Source organism: Salvia hispanica, chromosome 4 (genome assembly GCF_029641045.1).
Source record: "Salvia hispanica isolate PSC_SH4W2 chromosome 4, Shi_PSC_v1, whole genome shotgun sequence".
Classification (NCBI taxonomy): domain Eukaryota; kingdom Viridiplantae; phylum Streptophyta; class Magnoliopsida; order Lamiales; family Lamiaceae; genus Salvia; species Salvia hispanica.
Window position 1 is genome coordinate 26,453,206 of NC_142695.1, and position 22,416 is coordinate 26,475,621.

General features: G+C 37.1%; 1 protein-coding gene across 1 annotated transcript; it reads right to left on the minus strand.

The window, feature by feature from the left end:
- Positions 1-2,668: 2,668 nt before the first annotated feature.
- On the minus strand, positions 2,669-6,266 carry LOC125194927 (protein FAR1-RELATED SEQUENCE 5-like). Its single transcript, XM_089056652.1, has 4 exons — positions 6,221-6,266; positions 3,476-4,032; positions 3,343-3,401; positions 2,669-3,227 (listed from the first exon to the last, which is right to left on the minus strand). The coding sequence occupies exons 1-4, from the start codon at positions 6,264-6,266 to the stop codon at positions 2,669-2,671; spliced, it is 1,221 nt and encodes a 406-aa protein (XP_088912778.1).
- Positions 6,267-22,416: the final 16,150 nt, after the last annotated feature.

Genomic DNA, 22,416 nt, shown 5'->3' on the forward strand with positions numbered 1-22,416 from the left:
TGACAAGCAGATCTACTACTGGGTTCTTGACACAGCCGAAATGAACAAGTAAATTTTGTACTTTTCCCTTTGTTGTGGTTGGCACATGTATTATTTATTAAACGGTTTAAACATGTTCAGGGATTGTGTTGTCTACCTAGACACGTTTAAGAAAAGTGTCCAGAAGGAGTTTCAGTCACTAGCGCCGTTCAAGCCAACGAGCCCTGCTGTTATAGATACCTGGAGCTCGTACCTCAATACAATTGAAAAGAGCAAGGCCCCAGAGAGTGTTTCGCGGCTGTTTTTCTCTACAAATCCATGCGTGAGTGAACCATGGTTTAGTGTTCTTTACAAAGTACTCTACTGATTAACATTTCATAACTAATTACTCAAAAAACCTACAGCGTCAAACCGTGGTCGACAAACAGAGGTTTGATACGTTCTGGACACGGCTCTTTGAGGAAGCGCTTGGAACCAGGAGCTTTAAATGGGAAAAATTTGACTTGGTGAGTGATAATGTAATAATGTACTTGATATTCAGACATAATACGTATAGTAGAAGTCTTGTAATGTACCGTTCATTGTGCAGTTGTTCTTCTCAATTTGTGGGACGACCCATCAGTACGTGGTATGTTTAGATCTGCCCGATGGTAAGACAAACATAATTGACCATAGCTTGGCCGAACCACACGGGTCATTTTTCGAAAAATATGGAAACACAATCTCCTTTCTGGTACGTAAAGGGGTGTATATCTACATTGCATTATATTGAATAAAATGTACATTATCTATAATTGTTGACGAACGTTTTTTTTTTTTTTTTTTTGGTGTAGAAAAAGTTCTTGGTAGAAGCACTTGTTAAGTCCAGGGTTCTAAAAATGGCAGCTAAGCTCCGAAACTGTAATACACATGTCGTGTCAATGCCTTGGAGGAATAACAACAGCACCATGGACATTGGGGTCTATGTGATGCGGCATATGGAGACGTACTTTGGCGAGAGGGAGAAAGATTGGGAGTGCAGACTCAGCGCCAAAGGGACAAAGGGCTTGTAAATGTTGGGCATAAAGTTTGCAACGGCTCTGCTTACCTCTCCACTTAACTCCAAAGGTGGAAGCAACCAAACTCAAGCTACCAAGCATTAGATAGATAGGCCTTCCAAGTTCAACTTCGAAAGGTGGGTGGAGAATTATGGGCTCAACTGATCGTCTGATTGGTGTTTGGAAACAAAATTTATTCTGATTTGAACTTCTTGTTTTTGTTCTGATAACTTATGCTGGAAGGGGTATTAGCCGATTTGTGGATTTGAATGTTTTGGAACAATATGTATTGTGCTGAACTTGTTGCAAGAAGATAGATCTGTTGGTTCTACTGAATATTTTCACGACTACCGAACTAAAACCGATATAAAGACCAAATAATGTTACATTATTGCGTAATAATGTAAAATAATAGGGATATAATGTAGAACAAGATAACTAAATTTTAAAATATTGTACAAATAATGTAATTAATGTATTTGATAATGGACTTTACTCGAATAATAATGTGCAGTCAGTAAAGGAACTTTGAACAATACTATTCTACTTCCGAGAATAATAATGGGTGGTAACATTGTAATAATGCATGATTATTACATATAATGTACATATAATGTACTAGTAATGCACGACAAACATATACAAATGACTATTGATTACCAAAAAATTGTGGACAGTGGAAAGAGGTCCAGTGCAGTAATAAGCACAAACCGGAAAAAAAAAACCAATTCCTAGAGTCGTGAGGTACAAAATTCATCAACATTTCCTCTTTCCCTTACGCTGCTCCTTCTCCTTTTCCAGCTCTTTAAGCATTGGACAATTTCTGGAGTCGTGATGGCCCAACTCATCGCATGCCTTACACCGTCTAAGGGGCCTAGTAGCCTCCTTGATAGCTTTTTCTCTCTTGGAAATCAGACGGCTTGCTGATCTGCTCGCGTGCCCCTTTATCTTTACAACATCCAGAGGATGGACCTCCACAACTTTGGGCCTTTCCATTGCATAAAACTTCTCAATCATTCACCTTTTTTCAGAGGCGGACGTTGTAGGATTACTAGCTTGAAGGGAATTTCCAAGTTCTTCAAGGCCACCAACAAACGCTCGAAGGACATCAATGTCCGACTCAAATCGCGAAGAAAACCATAGAACAACGAAATCCCTTGCTTTCAAACGTTTTGCCTTTCATCAACGATGGACTTGGTAGGTAGAGTGTCATCACACTGACCATGGACAACCTTGGCTAACGGAGTCTTCATCCATCTACTTGCGCAGTACTGATCCAGAATCTTTTTCACTTCATTGTTCCTGAACAAAAAGAAGATATGACTGCACAGATATCCCTCCCTGCCTACCGAAAATTTGCAATCGCAGGAGTATGACACGTCACTCTTATCATGTCTCACAAAGTACGAATTGCGAAGGCTGTCTCCAAGTTTGTAGGTGTCAACCCTGTTAGTAGATGAGAAACCCAAAACGCGGCATCTGTCATTACCCTCAACAATCTCCACTTGTATTTTCTTGAACATACAATCTGTGGCCAATATAGGCATGTTTCTCGAACGGCAAAGTAGTGGCCAATATAGGCAGGGCCGTAGCGTCTTGGTAGTCCAACTTTGTTCTACTATTCCGCTGAAATTCCACAGTTTGGTTGAAATTCAAGTAGAATTCGGCAATGTTGTTGCGTGGCTTTCAATAAATTTTATAAAAGCTTTCTCTGATTCAGATATCGAGGTGGTCCTAATCATCTTCCCCAGTGGGAAATCTCTGAAGTACGCAGGTATCCATAATTGCCTATACTCGTACAACGTCTTGAACCAACTATGTTCTTCCAGGCCATAACGCTCAACTACTCGATTCCACTCTTCTTCAAACTCGTCGGGTTCAAGCAGGTCCGACCAGACACATGCATTGAACTCTTTCTTGAAATCTTCGTCCCTCAATAACTGACTAGGAACTTTATTGGCCAACTTATGCATGATATGCCACATACACCATCTGTGGCGAGTGCCGACAAGAATCTCTTCAATAGCCGATCTCATGCCCAAATCTTGATCTGTAACGATCATCTTCGGAGCAACCCCCATACACTGGACAAAAAGTCTAAACAACCATGCAAAAGCGCCTGTCTTCTTGTTGCTTACCAAACCAACAGCGAAAGTTACTGGTCGTCCATGATTGTCCTTTCCCGTGAATGGCGCGAAGATCATACAATACCTGCGTAGCAAAGGCAAACATAATTCATACTTCGATAGATATAATGCATAAAAACAAAATAGTACTGCAGGTAATAATGTACATATCAAAATGTTATAATGCACGTCAGGTATACCTATTGGTGTTATAGGTGGTGTCAAAAGCCACTATATCACCGAATATATGGTAATTCCTCTTCATCAAACCATCACACCAATATAGAGAACCAGTTGGTTACTAGCATTGACCTAGTACTCATATGTGAATGCCTCAGACATCTCCTTCTTCTTAGCCATATCATCCAAAACCATTTGCACGTCAATACCATGTGCGTATGCTTTGATGTCTCGAGAAGCATTCCTGATGTCCCCAACGTTGCAACCAACTAGATGAAAACTACCGAGTATTTCCTTCAAATCATTGAACGTAAGTGTGGGGCCTATATTAGCCTTCGAACAATCCAAAATAAATTGGTGATGTACGTCCTCCAAATTTCGATTGAGTGACATAAAATGTTGATGCTCTGACTCAACCATATAATGGTTATGAACCTCGTTTAACTCCTCGACAAAATAACCTGGAACTCCTCCTTCGGAGAAGAACTTGAAAGATATCCTCGCTTTACATCCACACCGCTTGGATAACCGTCGGCGTTTGATCGAAAAACCAGACCGTGCATTCGCTTGGTCATCCTCAATCGACTTCTTGCTGCCTTCCCTATTGCATACCACACTATACCAAGTAGTAACACCATCTATTTTCCTCATTTGTGATTTGCGCGTATCAAAACCAACAGCACGGGCATACACATCATGGAACGTGAAATCTGAAGAACAATCAGGAACAACAACCACTATACTAAATATACATTAAATTTACCTAACATACGCATTACCAATTATAAAACGTGCATTACATATTTGAAATTTTAAATTACACAGTACTAAATATACATTAAATTTATCTACTAAAATAACACCCTGGCCGCCCTGATTTCTAAACCCTAGCCGAGACCATAACTAAACTCTTGCTCCTAGTACACGATTGTGGTAGTAGCACCAATAAAAAATGATACAATTAGGAAACGGTTACAGAATTGTGGTAGTAGCACCAATCAACGACTTATCAAAATTATGCAAATTTCATCAGATTATTTAGAACAAGAATTGTCTTCAATTGAGAATAATGGGAAATTAATCGGTGAAGAAGAGAGATATATTTGAGTAGAATTGCTGCAATATTTTGAGATGGAGTGAATCAAGGAATTACCATAACAGACGTGCATGTGAATCTCCCTAAACGCCCTTTTCTCAATTTTTAATGATTAAAAATGATTAAATGAGGCTCTAATTTCGGCCCTAAGATCTTGAATATGGATGGTAGAGATTGAGAAGGAAAAAGTATAAAAGATGGGAAAAGTATATGCATACATCCCAATATATATATATATATAGGGAGATGATCAAAATAAGTATGCATTTAAATCCAGAAATGCAGCCCAAATATTGACCATAAGATTAGATGATCTAATTGCCAATAATTAACCCAAAACACGGAAGGTCATAACTAAGTCGTTTTAAGTCATATTATAAGATTTTGGTTTATGTCATGTTAAGATCATTTTAGGTCATGCTAACAAGCATGACCTAAAACTAAACTAACTATGACCTAAAAATGCCCTACGTATGACTTTGTTTTGCGTTTCTGTATTTAAATCTGGTCTTCATAGATCAAAACCCTATATATATATATATGATCAAAACAAAAATACACTTAAACAAAGAAATACAGGCCGATTTTGGACCATAAGATTAGACAATCTGATCATAAGATTAAAAAAACTAACTGTTTCATTTATTTCATAAGTATTCTTTTTTTAATCATTAAAAATTGTATAAGGTTAGTAATGTCCTTATGTGATGTCGACTGTTATGGAAATCCCTACAATCTTGCATATTTCTCTTTCCACTAACAAATCATGTGCGTGATTTATGAGTTATCAGATTCTTCAACTTCAACTCCTTCGCCACTCCTTCATCTCTTCCATCTTCTTCATCAGCAATCCCTACAATCTTCCATTATACTTCATTCCGTGAAGATTTATTCTTCGTGAATAATTATCTTCCAGATTGTTCGTGTCTTCATTGTCATGACTCTCGAATATTGGATTATTATGACTCAATTTACCCATACGTTTCCATGATCCAAATATTCATCTAGTATGACACAAAAGAATAGATGACGTTTTGGGCATTATAACGTATTCTTGTACTCATTAGTTTTATGTCATGTCTCGAATATTCAATTATTATGACCCAATTTACCCATATATTTCCATGACTCATATATCCGTTTAGTATGACCCAAAAGCATAGATGATGTTTTTGGTTATTGTTTGCGTATTATTCTGTCGTACTAATATTTGGTTTTTTAATATGTTTTAAACATGAGAACAATCGTGTATTTGGTTTTTTTAATATGTTCAAAACATGAGAATATTCTTCGGTCGTACTAATATTCAGTTTGTTTGATACGAACATTTCAATCAAATTTTATGAGACATTCTCGTACTAAGTAGATTTATGCCAGCCTCGAATGTTGGTATATTATGACACAAATTAACCTAACAATGCTATGACACAAATATTCATTTACTATGACCCAATGTATCGAGTAATGCTCATCACATGGGTTATCATCTACAAGAAAAAAGAGGAAATCATTCCAAGGTCATTGTAATGGAAGTTTATCTCATCTTACAGATGAAATAATATATATAGTAACAATGACATCCAGCTGACATATAAACATGGTTTAAAAAACAAAGAATTACAAGCTCTAAACATCGTTTCATTAAAATAGTGGTAATCTAAACATCCTTTCGGTGCTTTTGGGATCGGCAGTATCTTCTTCTTCACTGTCGTTCTCTGATACACTACATCCAACCAATTGAAGTGAAAATTTTGCCAGATTTTGTCAATTTTAAGTCAATCGTTGTACGAAATCTTACTAACCTTTTTCGTCATGCCTCGCCGATCCAGAAGCTCGAGTGTCGACCATTGTTTAAGTAGACTTTTGGTTCACCCTACTCGTCGATTTCAGAATCGAAAATTAGGATGAGGGTTTTTGTGGAGTAACCGCTTTGTGTGGAGGTAGGGTTTTGTCTTGATTTTTTTTTTTTGAAGAAGAAGATTTGAGGGCAAATGGAAGAGTTTAGGAAGACTTAAATGCAACAAAGATCATAGGCTAGGGTCTCATTTAAAGGAAATTTTACCAGAACATTTAATGAACAATTAAGTAGGAGAAGAATAATGCCTTAGCAATGGAATCCAACAAAAAGGCTATCACAATAAATGCTTATCAAAGTTCCAAAATAATCTCAACTGTTCCATATCCAAAATATTCCCACGAAATAAAAGAATTTAACCCAACCAATAGATCACAAGTTTTCATAATATAGCGGAAGCGACCAAGAGAGAAGTGAAGCCATGTATGGAGACACAACGACACTTAAAGTTTCAACAGATCATGTTATTATTTCCTACTCAACACCGCCGCCTGCTCGTCACCGCTCAACCTGCACATAGGGAAAACACATGCAGGGTTGAGTACTATAATCATACTCAGTGGACTCATTGCCGAAAACAGTTTTATCACAAAAATAGTTATCATGCCATTTTCAAGTGTCCATCGGGCTTTTATCTTTAGAAAGGCCCGAGGCACCACAATATATTCTTTATCAAATATCACGGTCGCGCAACCCTTTTCACATCGACGTTTACCATATCCTCATTCTACATGACAAAGAATGCGGCCGCAATCCAGGTCACTAGACCGGCCGACCCGTACGCCAACACTCGGTCTAACATTGGTGTACACTAACCCAAGTAGAGTTTGCCGCTCTACAAGGATCCAAATTCGATTAAATCAATAGTGGCATAGCCACGAGGGATAGGCACGACAAAACAAATCAAGGCATGATAACACATATCTCATCTCATCAATATCAGTTTAGGACAATGTCCTTATTTTAAAAGAAAGCCCACCTCTTCGGCTTAGCTCGAAAGTATTCTCTTCTCCTCGTTTATCACGCTGAGAGCGCGAAGTATCACCTTTAAATTAGGCGTATCACAAATCAGTTTCGAACATTGATTTCAAATCATGCATGTTCCCACGTTTCCCTTTTTTTCCCATCGATAAATCTTTATCATCCAAAATCAATGTACGATTAGTATAACGTTTTTATTCGAATAACAACTCCAGATTTATCCTCAAAATATGTCACGCATGAGTGTTTCACCACGCACATCACACGCACACACCGCACACATGCACGCACGCCGAGGCGCGCGCGCACACACACACACGTTTTCACACACACACTTATATGCATCCCATTCATCCATTAATTTCCCCTTTTCGCTCGATCTATATGCATGAAATCTCAAGAACACCTATTAATCGGTAGAAGAAGAGAAGATCAAAATAAAAGTACCTTTTCCAAAAGAACGAACGGTAGAAACAAGTTATAGCCTTGATTCTTCAATAAATTCTTGAGTTTCAACTTGGATTCTTCTCAATTGATGAAGAAATCTTGAAGAAAGTAGAAGAAATTTTTGGAGAGAGTGGGAGAGAGGGATTTCAAAAATTTTGGCAGTGGGGGAGGCGTGATTTGTGTTGCTAGGGTTTAGGATCTCTCATGTATTTATTGAGTGCAAGATATAATCCAATAATTAAATAAATAAAGATTTGGAAAGATTTGTTAGTGTAACTGGCGTTAAAACCGTTGAGAAAAGGGAGGATTTCGAATTTCTTAGGCTACTTAATTAGCCTATGATTTAATTTGGATATTTCACGGAGTAGAATAATATATCACGGAGCAGAATAAAATAATAAAATCCTCCCCAAATAATAGTAGTAGGCGATTTTTATGCCTCTCCCACAAAGAATTTAAATTCAAATCCTAATTTAATTAGGATATGGCAATATCTTCTTAGATATGGCAAGATACGGTAAGATATTCTAGCATATTTATATTTATATCCTTCTTCCCTATTATATGAGATTTTCGAAAATCTCATGATAATCAAAGGTGGAGTTTTCGAAAATTCCAAGATGGAATTAAAGTATAATTGGACTTTGGATTTAATTTGGATAATTATCCCAAACAAATAATTAAATCCAAGAAAAATATAATTCCTTCTCCAATAATAGTGGTGGTCGAATATTTCAAATAATTGGGTAGGATATTTATGAAAATCCTATTTAATCTCACTCAACCCTTGGGAAAATAATTCACCACAATTATATTACTCCGCAACAAATATTCACACCAAATGAATCATTTCTTTACTTCCTCTTCTTTTTCTCAACGCATTGACCTTTCAACGGCCATGTCATATTTTCCACATCTTTGACTATTCAATAGCCACGTCATATTTTCAACAAGTTGACTATTCAACTCAATCTCAACTCCCATACACAATTAGGTCACAAAGACATCATGTAATTAATCACTCATCAATTAATCCACATATCATAGCATTAAAGGCATTTAATGCAAAAATTTTATAACCCGAAAATTAGGGTTTGAAAAAGTGGGGCGTTACATTTAAGACCACAACATGGAAAACTACGTTTTATTAAAAGTCAAAAAAGTACAGCATGCAATACTATATGTACAATTTCAACGGTTATATGAACAAATATTTTCAATGGGAAGTGAGTTGGGGAAAGAGATTAGAAGGAGTGAGGAATGAAGATAACACATGGTGTATTTATAGAGTGAAAAATATGAATAAAAACAAAAAATAAATAAAAAATTAGAAACTCATAGTCCGAGCTATAGTTCAGGTGCCCGCACTATATTCCGGACTATACATAGGGCGGGTTTATGGGGTGAGGCTTAGGGCGGCCATCTGCAATGACGGACTATAGTCCGGACTATGCATGGTGGGATAAATTTTCATGATTTCGCACACGAATATTCACTTGCCAACTCTATTATTTGTACTTTGATTTTTCATTTTCATTGTCGTGAGAATCAGAATAAGTGATTAAACTATAATTAAAAAAGTGGAAGAGGTTAATGTGGTTAAAAATTTGGTTGGATGTCAAGCAAAAGAACTAAATTCATGGAATCAACACAATCATTAATAGGTAGATTTTAAAAGAAACTTAATATTCCTCACATCTCATAAAAATATGTGTATTTTCTATTTTCGTCCGTTCCAAAAAAATATGTGTATTCCATTTTTGGAAAGGTATCCCAATATATTACTCATATACATCAATTTATTTACAACTTATATCATCATTAAACACTAATAAATAAAGATTCCACTATCCACTAACACTACTTTATATCCACTAACACTACTTTAACTATCTTCTCTTCATCTCCCTTCCTTTACCACTTTTTTCTTAATTCTCATGTCATATCAATTGCCCATATTTTTGTGGGACCAATGAAGCATTAAAATTTATAGTCAAAAAATGTTTATCATTCCATGATTAAAATACAAAAATGTTACATTAATGGGCTGCAATCTTATATACTCTTTCCGTCCCATTCAAGATGATCGTCTTTCCTTTTTTGTTTGTCCCAATCAAGATGACCATTTTCCAATTTTGGAAATAACCTCCTCTCTCCTCATTAAAATATTCAACTACCTTTTTTCTCTCTACTTTATTCCACCTAACAACACTTCATAAAATCTCATGCCACTCAAGAATGTGGCCATCTTGAGTGGGACAGAGGGAATACCCGTTAAGGACAATTTTGATGAATCGAGAGTTCTAATTTGTGTTTCTAATATACCCTTCAAAAAGAGTTCTTATTATTGGTGTCTTAATTATAATTAGAGGACGCAAATGAAAGCGTTCTAAAAAATAAAAAAAATTAGGCAATTTGTCCTTAACTTAAGAACGCTTTACTTTGCCACCTAAGTTGTTATTTTTAAATATTTTTCAATGCAAATAATTGTTTCCCGAATTTTGAGTCCTTGAGATTAAGTATTATGTAGTGTATGTTTATGAGAATGGAAACGTATATCATGGTATACGTATCATACTGAGTATGCAAAAATCAAATACAAATATTTAAAATATGTTAGCAAATTTTAATTTTGCAGAATACTAATTCAAAATGGTTCATACCAATATATAATGTTTATTATAATGCAAAATATGATTAAAAGAAGTATATAGTACTCCTCAATTTTAAGATCGAAAAAAATTTATCATTCTTCCTAATGAAAATATAAAGATGGAAAAATAAAATAAAACTAATATGGGATGCACCACCCGATGTTTTTGGGTATAGAAGGTAAAATAATTATCGCAGCAAAACATTGCTTGCAAATACTGTATTTTTTATTGCAGGCTTGCAGCCTTGCAGAAACTGATGGCAATTGGAAGAGACATGCTGGATTAAAAGCCTCAACTATTTAAATTCTTGAAGTAATAGCCTTTAGAATATTGTTGCAACTTTTCTTGCAAATATAAAATTTAATTTAAATTAAAAAACATTAAAATATAAATTCTACGATACTCTATCATTTAAAATTTATAAAATCTAAACTACTCAATATCATACAATTAAAGCCCAAATTAAAGCCCAATAATATACAATAACTATTCCTTTAAACCCTAGATGAATGTTGCGCCTCAGTCTCTCTCTCTCTCCCTTGAACGACAGATTCCAGCCTCACTGGAGGAGTTTGGGTTCTGCAACCCTAGCCACGTTCACCAGCTGCCTCACCGCCTCACCCGCCAGCTGCCTCGCCGCCTCACCTACAGCGCAGCCTCGATGCTCCACTTGCACAACAGCGGTCGACGTCAGCTTCTCTCTTTCTCTTTCCGCTTCTTTTTCTTCTTCTCTGGCAGGTAAAGATTGGATCTTTGAATGAATCTGGAGAATGACGATACGGCTGCCTGGTAGCCGCTGCCGTCGTCATTCTTCTTTCTCTCCTTCCTCTTCTTTTTCGTCTTCTCACCATTGCTCCCTGATAAGTCGTATTCTGAGCCTTGGTTACTAGTCAGTATGTCGTGAAATGCATGTATTATCTGCAAAACAGTTGCTCAAGTGTGCAGGATTAAAGGATCCAAGTCAGTAGGAGACGATTCAGGTGACGCAAGTGAAAAGGGCGCTAGAAGGGTGCAATACTGACCAGGATGCATGCCAGAGAAAAGGCTCGAGATGGAGAAGAAGGATAGCTGGGATGATCAATAACAAGGGCATAAAAGTCAAAACTTGAAGGAAGTCTACCCTAAAAGCAAGGGCAAGCCTCCCTATAAAAGAAGCCACTTGGAGAGAGAGAAAGAGTTCGCCTTTAGAGTTGGTCCCGTAAGAGTTCGAAAAAAGTCCAACCACCACACTTAGTTAGAATTCTCTCTAGAAGATCAGTTCCTTCAGCATTTTCCAATCTCTCGTTCCTCGCCACATCCATGGTCACTTGACGTCCAAGAGTCTACCGGAGAAGTCATCGATCCACCGTTCCAGCCAGTTATCGTAGTAGTATAGCAGTATCATCGCCCGAAGTGGCCAAACAATCGTTACTTTGCTTTCTAGTTTAATCTTTACTTGCTTTCGTCGTTGGCTTTGTTGCAAACACTCATCGTCGTTGCCTTTTGAAGTACTTGTGAAGTTCCAACGCTTAAATTATGAAGTTTCTATTTCGTATGTCGCTTTGGTTCGAGTTTGCTTCATTCTGCCTAGGAAAATTAGATCTAGTTGTTGCTTTTAATTTCTAAGTGTTTTCTTACATGGAGTTATCGATCTGAAGTTGTAGTTAGGTTTTAGTCTAATCTTCGTGCTTGAGTCTTCGCGTTGCATTACAATCTCCGTCTTGCATGTCAGTCAGTAGAAGTAAAATTGCAGTTTCACCGTTTATTTTAAGTGTGGCATTTTAATCAATGGATCTTGAGTTTGAGGTTATGAATCTGAGTTTAGTTATGGTGTTCGTGTTCATATGATTATTGTCAATACTTGGTGAAGAAGAAAACGTCAAAATCAACTTTAGTTTGGACCACTTTTACTTTTAAGTTACTTTTGCTTTTGTTCCCTACTTTTCAGTTGTATTATCCAGACCTGTCAGAGAGCCACCAGCCACCAGATATACCTTGTTGTCTAATTTTCCTCTTTTAGTAACTGTCTACTTTCCATATGCCTCTGAGATACCTTGTCCCCTATTTTCACGAACACCACCACATGCCTGTTATTTTCACGCCTCTGAGGCCAACACTTGGTTCATGCGCCTGCCAGCAGACTCTATCAATACATGGGTCGATTTCAAGTCGTTTTCCTAGCCGAGTTTTTCCCGTCTTCAAAGACAAGTGCATTGAAGAGGGAAACATCGTGCATAAGGCAAGAATATGATGAAACCCTGAGCGAGTGCTGGGAGAAGTACATGAGTCTTCTGGAGTCATGCCCCAACCATCGCATGAAGGAGATAGAAATGCACCACACTTTCTATGAGGGGATAAACAAGGAAACCAAGGATCTGGCGAATTCATCATCTGGAGGCGATTTCACCCAGTTGAGAGTCAGTGAAGCCAAAAAGGTGTTACGCAAGCTGTTAAATGCGAAGAAGACGTACGACAACGCAAGGGATGGGTACAGCAGAGAAAGGGTAGCAAGTGCTTCGGCTACTGACTAGGAGGAGCGGATGGATATGAAGATGGAGGAATTGAAGAAGGAATTGCTGACTGCAATCAATCAGAACACTCCACCACCTTCTCCGACTGGAGGCAAAGAGGCCCCAGAACTACCATATGATCAGTCGGACAACTCACCAGATGTGGAGCAAGCAAATACCGCAGGATACTACAATTCCAACGGCAATTGGATTCCGGGAAGGCAGAGGGATGCACCGTGGAGGGACCACCAAAATTTCCGATGGGGAGATGCAAATCAGAATCAGAACCAAAATTAGGCTCCAAATCAACCCAACCCCCACCCGAACCAAAATTCCAATCGTGGCCCAACAAACCCTGACTACAAGTCTAATTGGGCATGAAGAAATCAGCATCCTCAGAACCAAAACCCTCAAAACCAGAACCCGAACCCTGCCTATGTGCCACCCCATCAGCGAAGCAACCAGAACCAAAACCAGAACCAATTTAACCCAGGGCCTCAACATAACACCCACAACCAAAACCAAAATCAGTACCAGCACAGCCACGACCAGTACAACCCTCCTGCCCAGTATAACCAGTACCCAGAGAACCAAAACCAACAAAATTTCTCGGGCTACCAGTCAAACCCACCACCCCAGTATAACCAGCACCAGGGCTCGAACCAATTCCATCACCTAAACAAGTCGAGGAGGTCTATGGAGGACATGATGGGAGAGATGCTTGCTTCGCAGCAGAGCATTAAAAGCGACTTGGATATAGAGATAGTGGTTGTTTAAGGAGAGACTGGGCAATAATAAGATCTTGCCTCAGGCGGGTTACATATCGGGTATTTACCCTTTGGTTTCTATTCTAATTTTAGAAAGGCGGTTTATACTTTATCGCCTTATTTCATATGGCGTTAAAAATAGGCGAGGTTTCCCCTTCCTTATTAGGAAAAGGAAAGGAATTAGAATCCTAAAATAAGAATTATTTCAGATTGAGCGGAACAAATAGATTTAGCAAATTTGGTCGTATGTCAATTCCATAGAATATATAGAATATATTGATATGGAAATGGAATTAATATACACATATAGGAAGAGAATATTGCAGATTGATATATAGAAACTTAAGCGTTTATCTTTATTCTAGATTACAGCTTTATAGACTAAGAGATAGATAGTATCTACCATACTATCTATCTCTTAGATAATTTCCGATTATAGTGTGCTCATTTCATTTAAGTTAAGACCTGAAATTGGATCCCTTTCATTTTACTTCATAAATTTTGGATAAGAACTTGGAAGGAAAGTTTGATTCAAATTCATTTGAAAATTCAATCGAATTAATCATTTTGACTGACTGTTTTTACGTAAATGATAAGTAGAAAAGCGGTAGGAACTAGAATGAATAGTGCAGTAGCAATAAATGCAAGAATATTTATTTCCATAATCTCATCGGTTTTTTACTTCGCAATAACTCGGGATTTAATCCCCTAGAGATGATAAATCTATCGTCTGTAAATTCAATGAATAAATTACCTCTCGATGATCTTGAACCGGATCACTATCATGAATAACAATATCTGATCTATCAAATCAACCCGCTGTCAAGACTTGAATAGTATAACATAGGAAGTTCTTTTATCCATACCGAATCAAAATTGGGATTCCTAACTCAATTACTCTAAAATGATATTTATCCCCATCTCTCGTTCCGGATACCTCACTTTCTCTCGATTGGCCAACCGCTGTCTTGCCGCCACCACCCCTTCTCCCTCAGCTTTGCCGCCCTCATCACTTGTCGCCGGAGCTGTCGCCGGATTCCAAGAGCACTGCTATGCTGCAATCAAAAATCAGAAAAAGTCCCCACAAATGCAGATTCAATTAGTGGTGTGTTTATATAAGTATTTAATCTTCTTTGAGAAGCTATTAATTCATTAGGCCAATATTTTGTCCAATAACATGGCTGCCAGCTGACAGAATATTTTACTCCTAATTAATGGACTCATTTTCCCGTCCAAAATGAATTCAGTGACATTTCTATGATTATCAACACAACTGTCACTTTAGATATCTATAGATTTGACCCCAAGGCTAATTTTTTGTTAAAATAAAATTTTGTGGTTCAACATAATTCCATTTCCCACTGTAGTACAATATTTTTCCAGGATGTTTCATTTTCATTTTCAAATTCCCAAACTTTCTCGGATACCTTTAGAATTAGGGCATGTTCAGTTTAGTAGAAGTAGTTCTAGCATTTCCTAGAATTGAAATCTTTCAAGAATCGGGGGAGAATTTGGCACATATATAATTCAAGGCCCGATTGTTCAGTATACAAGATTTGATTTCAAATATGGACCAAATAGTAAGCCCAAATGTTGACTTTGACCTAATCGAATTATGCTTTGACAAATTAAACCCCCCACCCCCAAATTTTTGCTAGTAAACGAAATCATTTGAATTCACTAAAATACACGGCGGAAATGTTGAAATTCATTACTTAAATATATATTTCAAGGTAAATTAGCGTGTTTATACCATCCGATTTTGCAACTCTTCGAGCTCTCAAGGTCCAGGTATGGTTTTTCTTCCCCATTTCTGTAACACCCCAACTTTTTCTACCTTTATATTTGTTCTTGAAGACGTCGTCTGTAACACCCCAGTTTTTCGAACCCTAATTTTCCAGACATAAATTTTTTGCATTAAATGCTTTTAATGCTATGAAGTATGTGGATTAAATGATTAAATGTTTTTGCATAAATTTCTGTAACACCCCAACTTTTTCTACCTTTATATTGCATGATTCTTTGTGACCTAGTTGCGATATGGAGTTGAGTTTGAGTTGAATAGTCAAACTTGTTGATTATATGACGTGGCTATTGAATAGTCAATAGTGTGGAAAATATGACGTGGCCGTTGAAAGGTCAATGTGTTGTGAAGATGGAGTGTAATTAAAAATGGTGGATTTTGTGATGCGATTATGTGAATATTTTGATGCGGGGAAGAATATATCGTGGCGAATTATTTCCTAAGGGATGAGTGAGATTAAATAGGATTTTCATAAATATCATACACATATTATAGGAATTTTCGACCCTCATGATTTATTGGAGAGGAATTCTATTTTTCGTGGATTTGATTATTCTCTTGGGATATTTATCCAAATTAAATCCAAAGTCCGATTATTCCTTATTTCCTCTATGAAATTTTCGAAACCCACTTTATAATATGGAGATGTTTAAAAATCTCCTATTTATGGGAGAAGGAATTATTTTATTATATTATCTGATCCCTTATTTATTCTCTTCCATGAATAAATATAAATATTCTTGCATATCTTACCATATCTAAGAAGATCTTGTCATATCCTATTTTAATTAGGATTTTAATTTGAATCCTTGCGGAGAGATTCAAAAATCATGCCACTTTCCTACTTTTATTGGGAGATTTATTATTTTATTCTGCTTCGTGATATTTTATTCCACTCCGTGAAATATCTGAATTAAATCATAGGCTAATTAAATAGCCTAAGAATTCGAAATCCCTTATTTCTCACCAATATTAACGCCAATCCCTCCCTCATATCTTTCCAAATTTTTATTTATTTAATTGTGGGATTATATTCCTGAACTCTATAAATAAGAGTGAAAAACCTAAACCTAAATCAAAGAAAAACCGCCCCCACTCCCCCAAAATCACGTCTCCCCTCTCTTCCACTCTCTATCAATTTTTCTTCTACTATTCTCCAATATTTCTTCATATTTTGAAAAGAATTGAAGTTGAAACTCATGAATCTTTGAAGAATCAAGGCTATCACTTTGTTTCTACCGTTCGTTCTATCAAGAAAAGGTATTTTTATATATTAATCTTTCTTCATCTAACCGATTAATCTGTGTTCTTTAACCTTCATGCATATAGATTGAGTGAAAGGGGAAACAATTGATGAATATGGGATGCATGTGTGTGTGTATGTGCGTGCCTCGGTGTGCGTGTGATGTGTGTTGAAAAACACTCATGCGTGGCACGTTTTGATGATAGATCTGAGTTGTTGTGGTGTGAATAGAAAGTGATATGACAATAATATCTTGATTTTCGAGTGGTAATATAAATCGAGGGAAAAAAGGGAAACGTTAGGAACATGCATGAATTTGAGTAGATGATTGAGACTTACTTGTGATACACATAAATTAAAGGTGATAACTCGCGCTCTCGGTGTGATAGCAAGAGGAAGAACATACTTGTGATCTAAGGAATCGAGGTGGCTTTATTCACTAAACTCTTTTATTACCAAAATAATGATTATGGTGTTATAAGGGTGGATTAAAATGTTATGCCATGCTTGTGATTGTTTTGATTATGTTGTGTGCCTGATGCCTAGTTTGTGAGTCTGCTCCATTAGGCTATAGGGCTATAAAAACGAATTCGGGTCTGAGTAGGGACGCTGTAACAGCCTGCTTTCCTAGGGTACAATAAATGCGGCAACTGCTACCAAAACGGACTTAAAGAATTCGACATAGGCTACGGGTTTTCATTTAAAGAGTTTTGACCAAGAATTTAATGGAACTATCAGAGCATTTAAAACAACAACTTAACCAAGAAGCTTAAATAAGAAAAAGGAAGGTATCATAAATTACGATCAAGAATCTCAAGAGAAAGACATAGTTTCCAAGATAAAAACCACAAGAGAAAGTAAATCACAGTGTTTCAAAATAATTTCAGCGGAAACGACCAAGAGAAAGAGCAGCTATGTATGAAGACACAACTACGCTTGAAGTTCAAAACATCCATCTTAATTAGTTATCATGATCAACACCCGCCACCGCTCGTCATCGTTCAACCTGCGCATAAGGAAAAACACATGCAGGGCTGAGTATTTTGAAATACTCAGTGAGCTCATTGCCAAAACGTTTTATAAGTTATGCCACCCTTACCAAGTGAACTCGAGTTTTAAGCAGTTATAAGAGAATATCACGAGTATCACAAAATATATTTTCCATAGACCGGCCAGTCAAATAACTCCCACTTTCTCATCAAATTCCACAATCACAACATTTCCATGGTGCGACGAAAGTGTGGCCACACTTTTCGCCCACGAGACCGGCCGACTAGCAAGGACGGCCCCCGATCCCCTCGTGTACACAGCCTGGTAGGGTTTGCGGCCCGTACTAAGACCCGAATTCGTTTAAACATATCCATAGCCCTATAACCCAATGGAGCGAACTCTCAAACTGGGCATCAGGCGCACAATATCACAACAAAACAGACATAGGCATGGCATAACAGTTAAACCACCCTTATTTCTCCACATTCATAAATTTGCACATAAAGGAGTTTAAGAGTAAAACCCACCTCGACTGCTTAGATTTCAAGTAGTTTCGCTTTTCCGTTATCCGGCTTCGCAACCAAAGTTTCACCTTTTAATCACATAGGCACATATCACAAATTAGGTTCAACACTACTCTTACTCATGCATGTCTCAAAACTTTTCCCTTTTCCCATCGATTTATCTTATCATTACTAGTCAATCAAAATCATGTTTATCACACAAGTTCCATTCGCATCTCCAATCTAGATCTAACATCGACATATGTTACGCAAGGATATTTAGCCATCGAACACATACTACACCAACACAACACACACACACACGTCTCGCACACACACACACACACGCACACGCACACACATGAAACATATTCCCATATCCCCTTTTATCTCACTTTCACTCAACCAAGATGTATGAGGGTTCAAGAAGACCGATGAATCGGTTAGAAAGAAGAGGAATTGAGTAGAATTAAGAAGATGGATATAAAAGTACCTTAAGAGAAAAACGAACGGTAGAAATTAAGTATTAGACTCGGTTCTTCAAAATTCTTGGATTAAACTTCAATTCTTCACAAAGGATGGAGGATTATTGGAGTAAAGTAGAAGAAAATTGAGAGAGTATGGAGAAGAAGAGGGGACGAAAAATGTGGGGGCTAGGGTTGGGGCTTCTCTTATTTATAGTGCTCAACAAGATCTTTAGGTAAATAGAATAGAATATTTGGTAAGATTTATTCTCCACAATTAAATAAAACAATATTATTCTCCACAACAAGATCTTGTTAAACCACCCTTATTTCTCCACATACATAATTTGCAACATAAAAGAGTTTAAGAATAAAGCGCACCTCGACTGCTTAGATTTCAAGTAAGTTCTTTCCCTTGTTATCCGGCTTCGCAACTGAGGTTTCACCTTTTTATTCACATAGGCACATATCACAAATCATATTCAATACAAACTCTTAACTCATGCATGTCTCAACGTTTTTCCCTTTTCCCACCGATCTATTCTAGCATCAATAATCAATCAAGGTCACGTTCATCGCATAAGTTCCATTCGCATCTCAAATCTAGATTTAACATCAACATATGTCATACAAGAGTATTTAGCCATCTAACACACACCACACAAACACAACACACCCACACACGACACGCACACACACACACGCCACACACACACACGCCACACACATGTATACATATTTCCATATCCCCTTTATCCCACTTTCACTCAAACAAGATGCATGAGGGTCCAAGAATACCGATTAATCGGTCAAAAAGAAGAGGAATCGAGTAGAAACGAAGAAGATGAATATAAAAAATACCTTATGAGAAAAACGAACGGTAGGAATTAAGTATTAGACTTGGTTCTTCAAAATTCTTGGATCAAACTTCAATTCTTCTCAAAGGTTGAAGGATTATTGTAGAAAAGTAGAAGAAAATTGAGAGAGTGTGGAGAAGAGAGAGGGGGCGTGTAGTATGGGTGGGGGGCGAAAATTATGGGGCTAGGGTTAGGGGTTCTCTTATTTATAGTGCTCAATAAAATCTTTAGGTAAATAAATAGAATATTTGGTAAGATTTGATTCTACACAATAAAATATTGTGGAGTAGGGAAGAAGAAATAAAAATAAGATCTAGGGTTCCAAGGCATGTAGGTTTCGAAAATTAGGCTTTTTAATTAGCCAAGATTTTGTTTTGGTATATTTTACGGAGTAGAATAAAATATCACGGAGCAAAATAAGAAAAATAAGAATTCTCCCAACTTGGGATTGAAATAGGCGTGTAGTAGCCTTTTTAAATAAGGCATGGATTTTGAATATTAACCAAAATAAGATATGGCAAGATCTCTTGAGGTATGAAAAGATTTGGTAGAATATTTTAATTCTAGGTATGAAAGAAAATCAAATAAGGGATCAACTAAAAATAAAATAATTCTTTCCTTCCCAAAATAGGCGATTTTCGAAAATCACCAAGAAATAAGGGGAGCCGATTTTTCCCTCTTTAAAATAAGGAATAATTGGGTCTTGGATTTAATTTGGATAAATATCCCAAGAATTATATTAAATCCAGAAAAATAGAATTTCTTCTTCAAAAATCAAAGGGGTCGAAAATGGCTAGTATTTATGGAAATTTTATCAAATATTCTCACTCACCCTTAAACAATTAATTCATCTCATAATTTAATAAATCACATGCCACATCACATAGTCAACAATTTTGACTTTTCAAACTTCCCGGTCAAAGAAACTCATGGAATAAATTCACTTATCAAATAATTCACATCTCCCACGTCATCAATTATAAATTCTAGGGCTCTAAAATTAAGGTTTGGAAATTCGGGATGTTACAGCCGCAAACCCTATCAGGCTAGTGTACAGAGTTGGGATCGGGAGCCGTCCTTGCTAGTCGGCCGGTCTCATGGGCGAATAGTGTGGCCACACTTTCGTCGCACTACGGAATTGTTGATTGTTGAGAAAATGGGAGGAATTGTTTGACTGGCCAGTCTATGAAATTATTTTGTGATACTCGATGATATTCTTTTATAAATGCAAACTCAAGTCCACTATGGTAAGGATGACATATCTACTAAAAATGTTTTGGCATGAGTTCACTTAGTATGAATACTCAGCCCTGCATGTGCTTTCCCTATGTGCAGGTTGAGCAGCGACGAGCGGTTGACGGTGTTGACCAAATAAATTGAATAATAATATGATCGTTTTGAAACATTGAGTGGGGTTGTGTCTTCATACATGACTTCACTTTTCTGTTGGTTGCTTCCGCTGAAAAACATGAACTCTTTCCGTTTGTTTGAATTGAACTATTTCATTATTGTTTAGAATATTGAGACAAAATGCGTTTTGGGTTATATTATACCCTTGGCTTTTTTTGAGCATGATTTATGATATCTATTCATCATTGGTTTTTCTTGATTAAGCCGTTGTCCTATTGCTTTAATTGTTCATTAATTACTCTGGTCAAATCTCTTTAAATGAAACCCTAACCTACGTTCTTGTTGCATTTATTATACCCTAAAATGTCGGGCTGTTACATCGTCTGTGCAACTGAATCTTTTTATTTTTCTCAAGCCCAAGTTCTTTATACGTTTGAGGGACTCGATTTATGACCAATGAGAAAGATGCGAATGGAAACCGATGAAACGAGACATGTGATATAGACGATGGAAAATAAATTTATATTTTTGGCCAAAACAATTATTCAATTCTAGTCTAATATTTCCATTCAAAATGAAGTCACTTTGAGAAGCCCAAAACCAATTCTTTCTTAGCACACCAACAAAGGCAGAATTCGCCGTGAAGAGACTGGTGGCATGAGCTGACGGCACGAGATCCGCCGTCGGGAGATGACCAGCGGCGGTGGAGCAAGCATGACGTCGTTGTGTCAGAAATTGCGACGGAGACAGATGAGGGACCGAGGGGGTGAATGGAGAGCAGAGTGAGATGGTTTCGGTGATGCTTAGACTTCGGCTGATGGCGATGGCGGCATGGCTTCGAGCGGATCGGAGCAACGGTGTGACTGGTCAGTCAAGCTGGCCGATCAGGAGGTAGCAGTGACTGAGAAAGAGAGAAGTGAAGCTGCTTTGAGAATTTGAGAGATGGAAATGGAGGCGGTTTTGAATTGAGTAAAGGAAACTGATTTCGAGCTGCTGCACGATACGAGCCAGTGTAGGGATTCCAGATTGGATTTGGAAGAGAGAATTGAGGATTTGCCTGTTTCAAAATGTGAAAGGAGGAATTGGATTTAGGGAAGAAGATAACTCTTATTCCTTTCTTTTGGGCCATGTTAAGTATTGAGCAGATTAAATCTTTTGATCGGGCTACATGATTGTTTGGAATTTAATAATATGGAATGGCTTGCGAGTCTAGGCCGAGAGGATATATTTTGGGGAGAGGAGAATATTGATTTTGAGAAGAGTTCAGGATTTTCTAACTTGGATCGAAGTGTAAAATTCAATACCACAAAGGATATATGCATTGTTTAATCAAAGGCGAAATTTTCAAAAATTTGGGTTTATCCCACAAATTTTAAGTTTTGGCAAATAATATCATGAACTTTATTATGGATTTGTTTTTTCCCACGAATGAAAAAATTCACATAAATAATATTATGATACGGATTCTTTTTCATAATTTCTCCACAACAATTTTGAGAGCTTCAAGTTTTTCAATCTTTGAAAATAGTTTTTCTTGAAGCACACCCTCCAAATTTGTTCTTCAATCTATTAAAATAACATGAATTTTTTCATT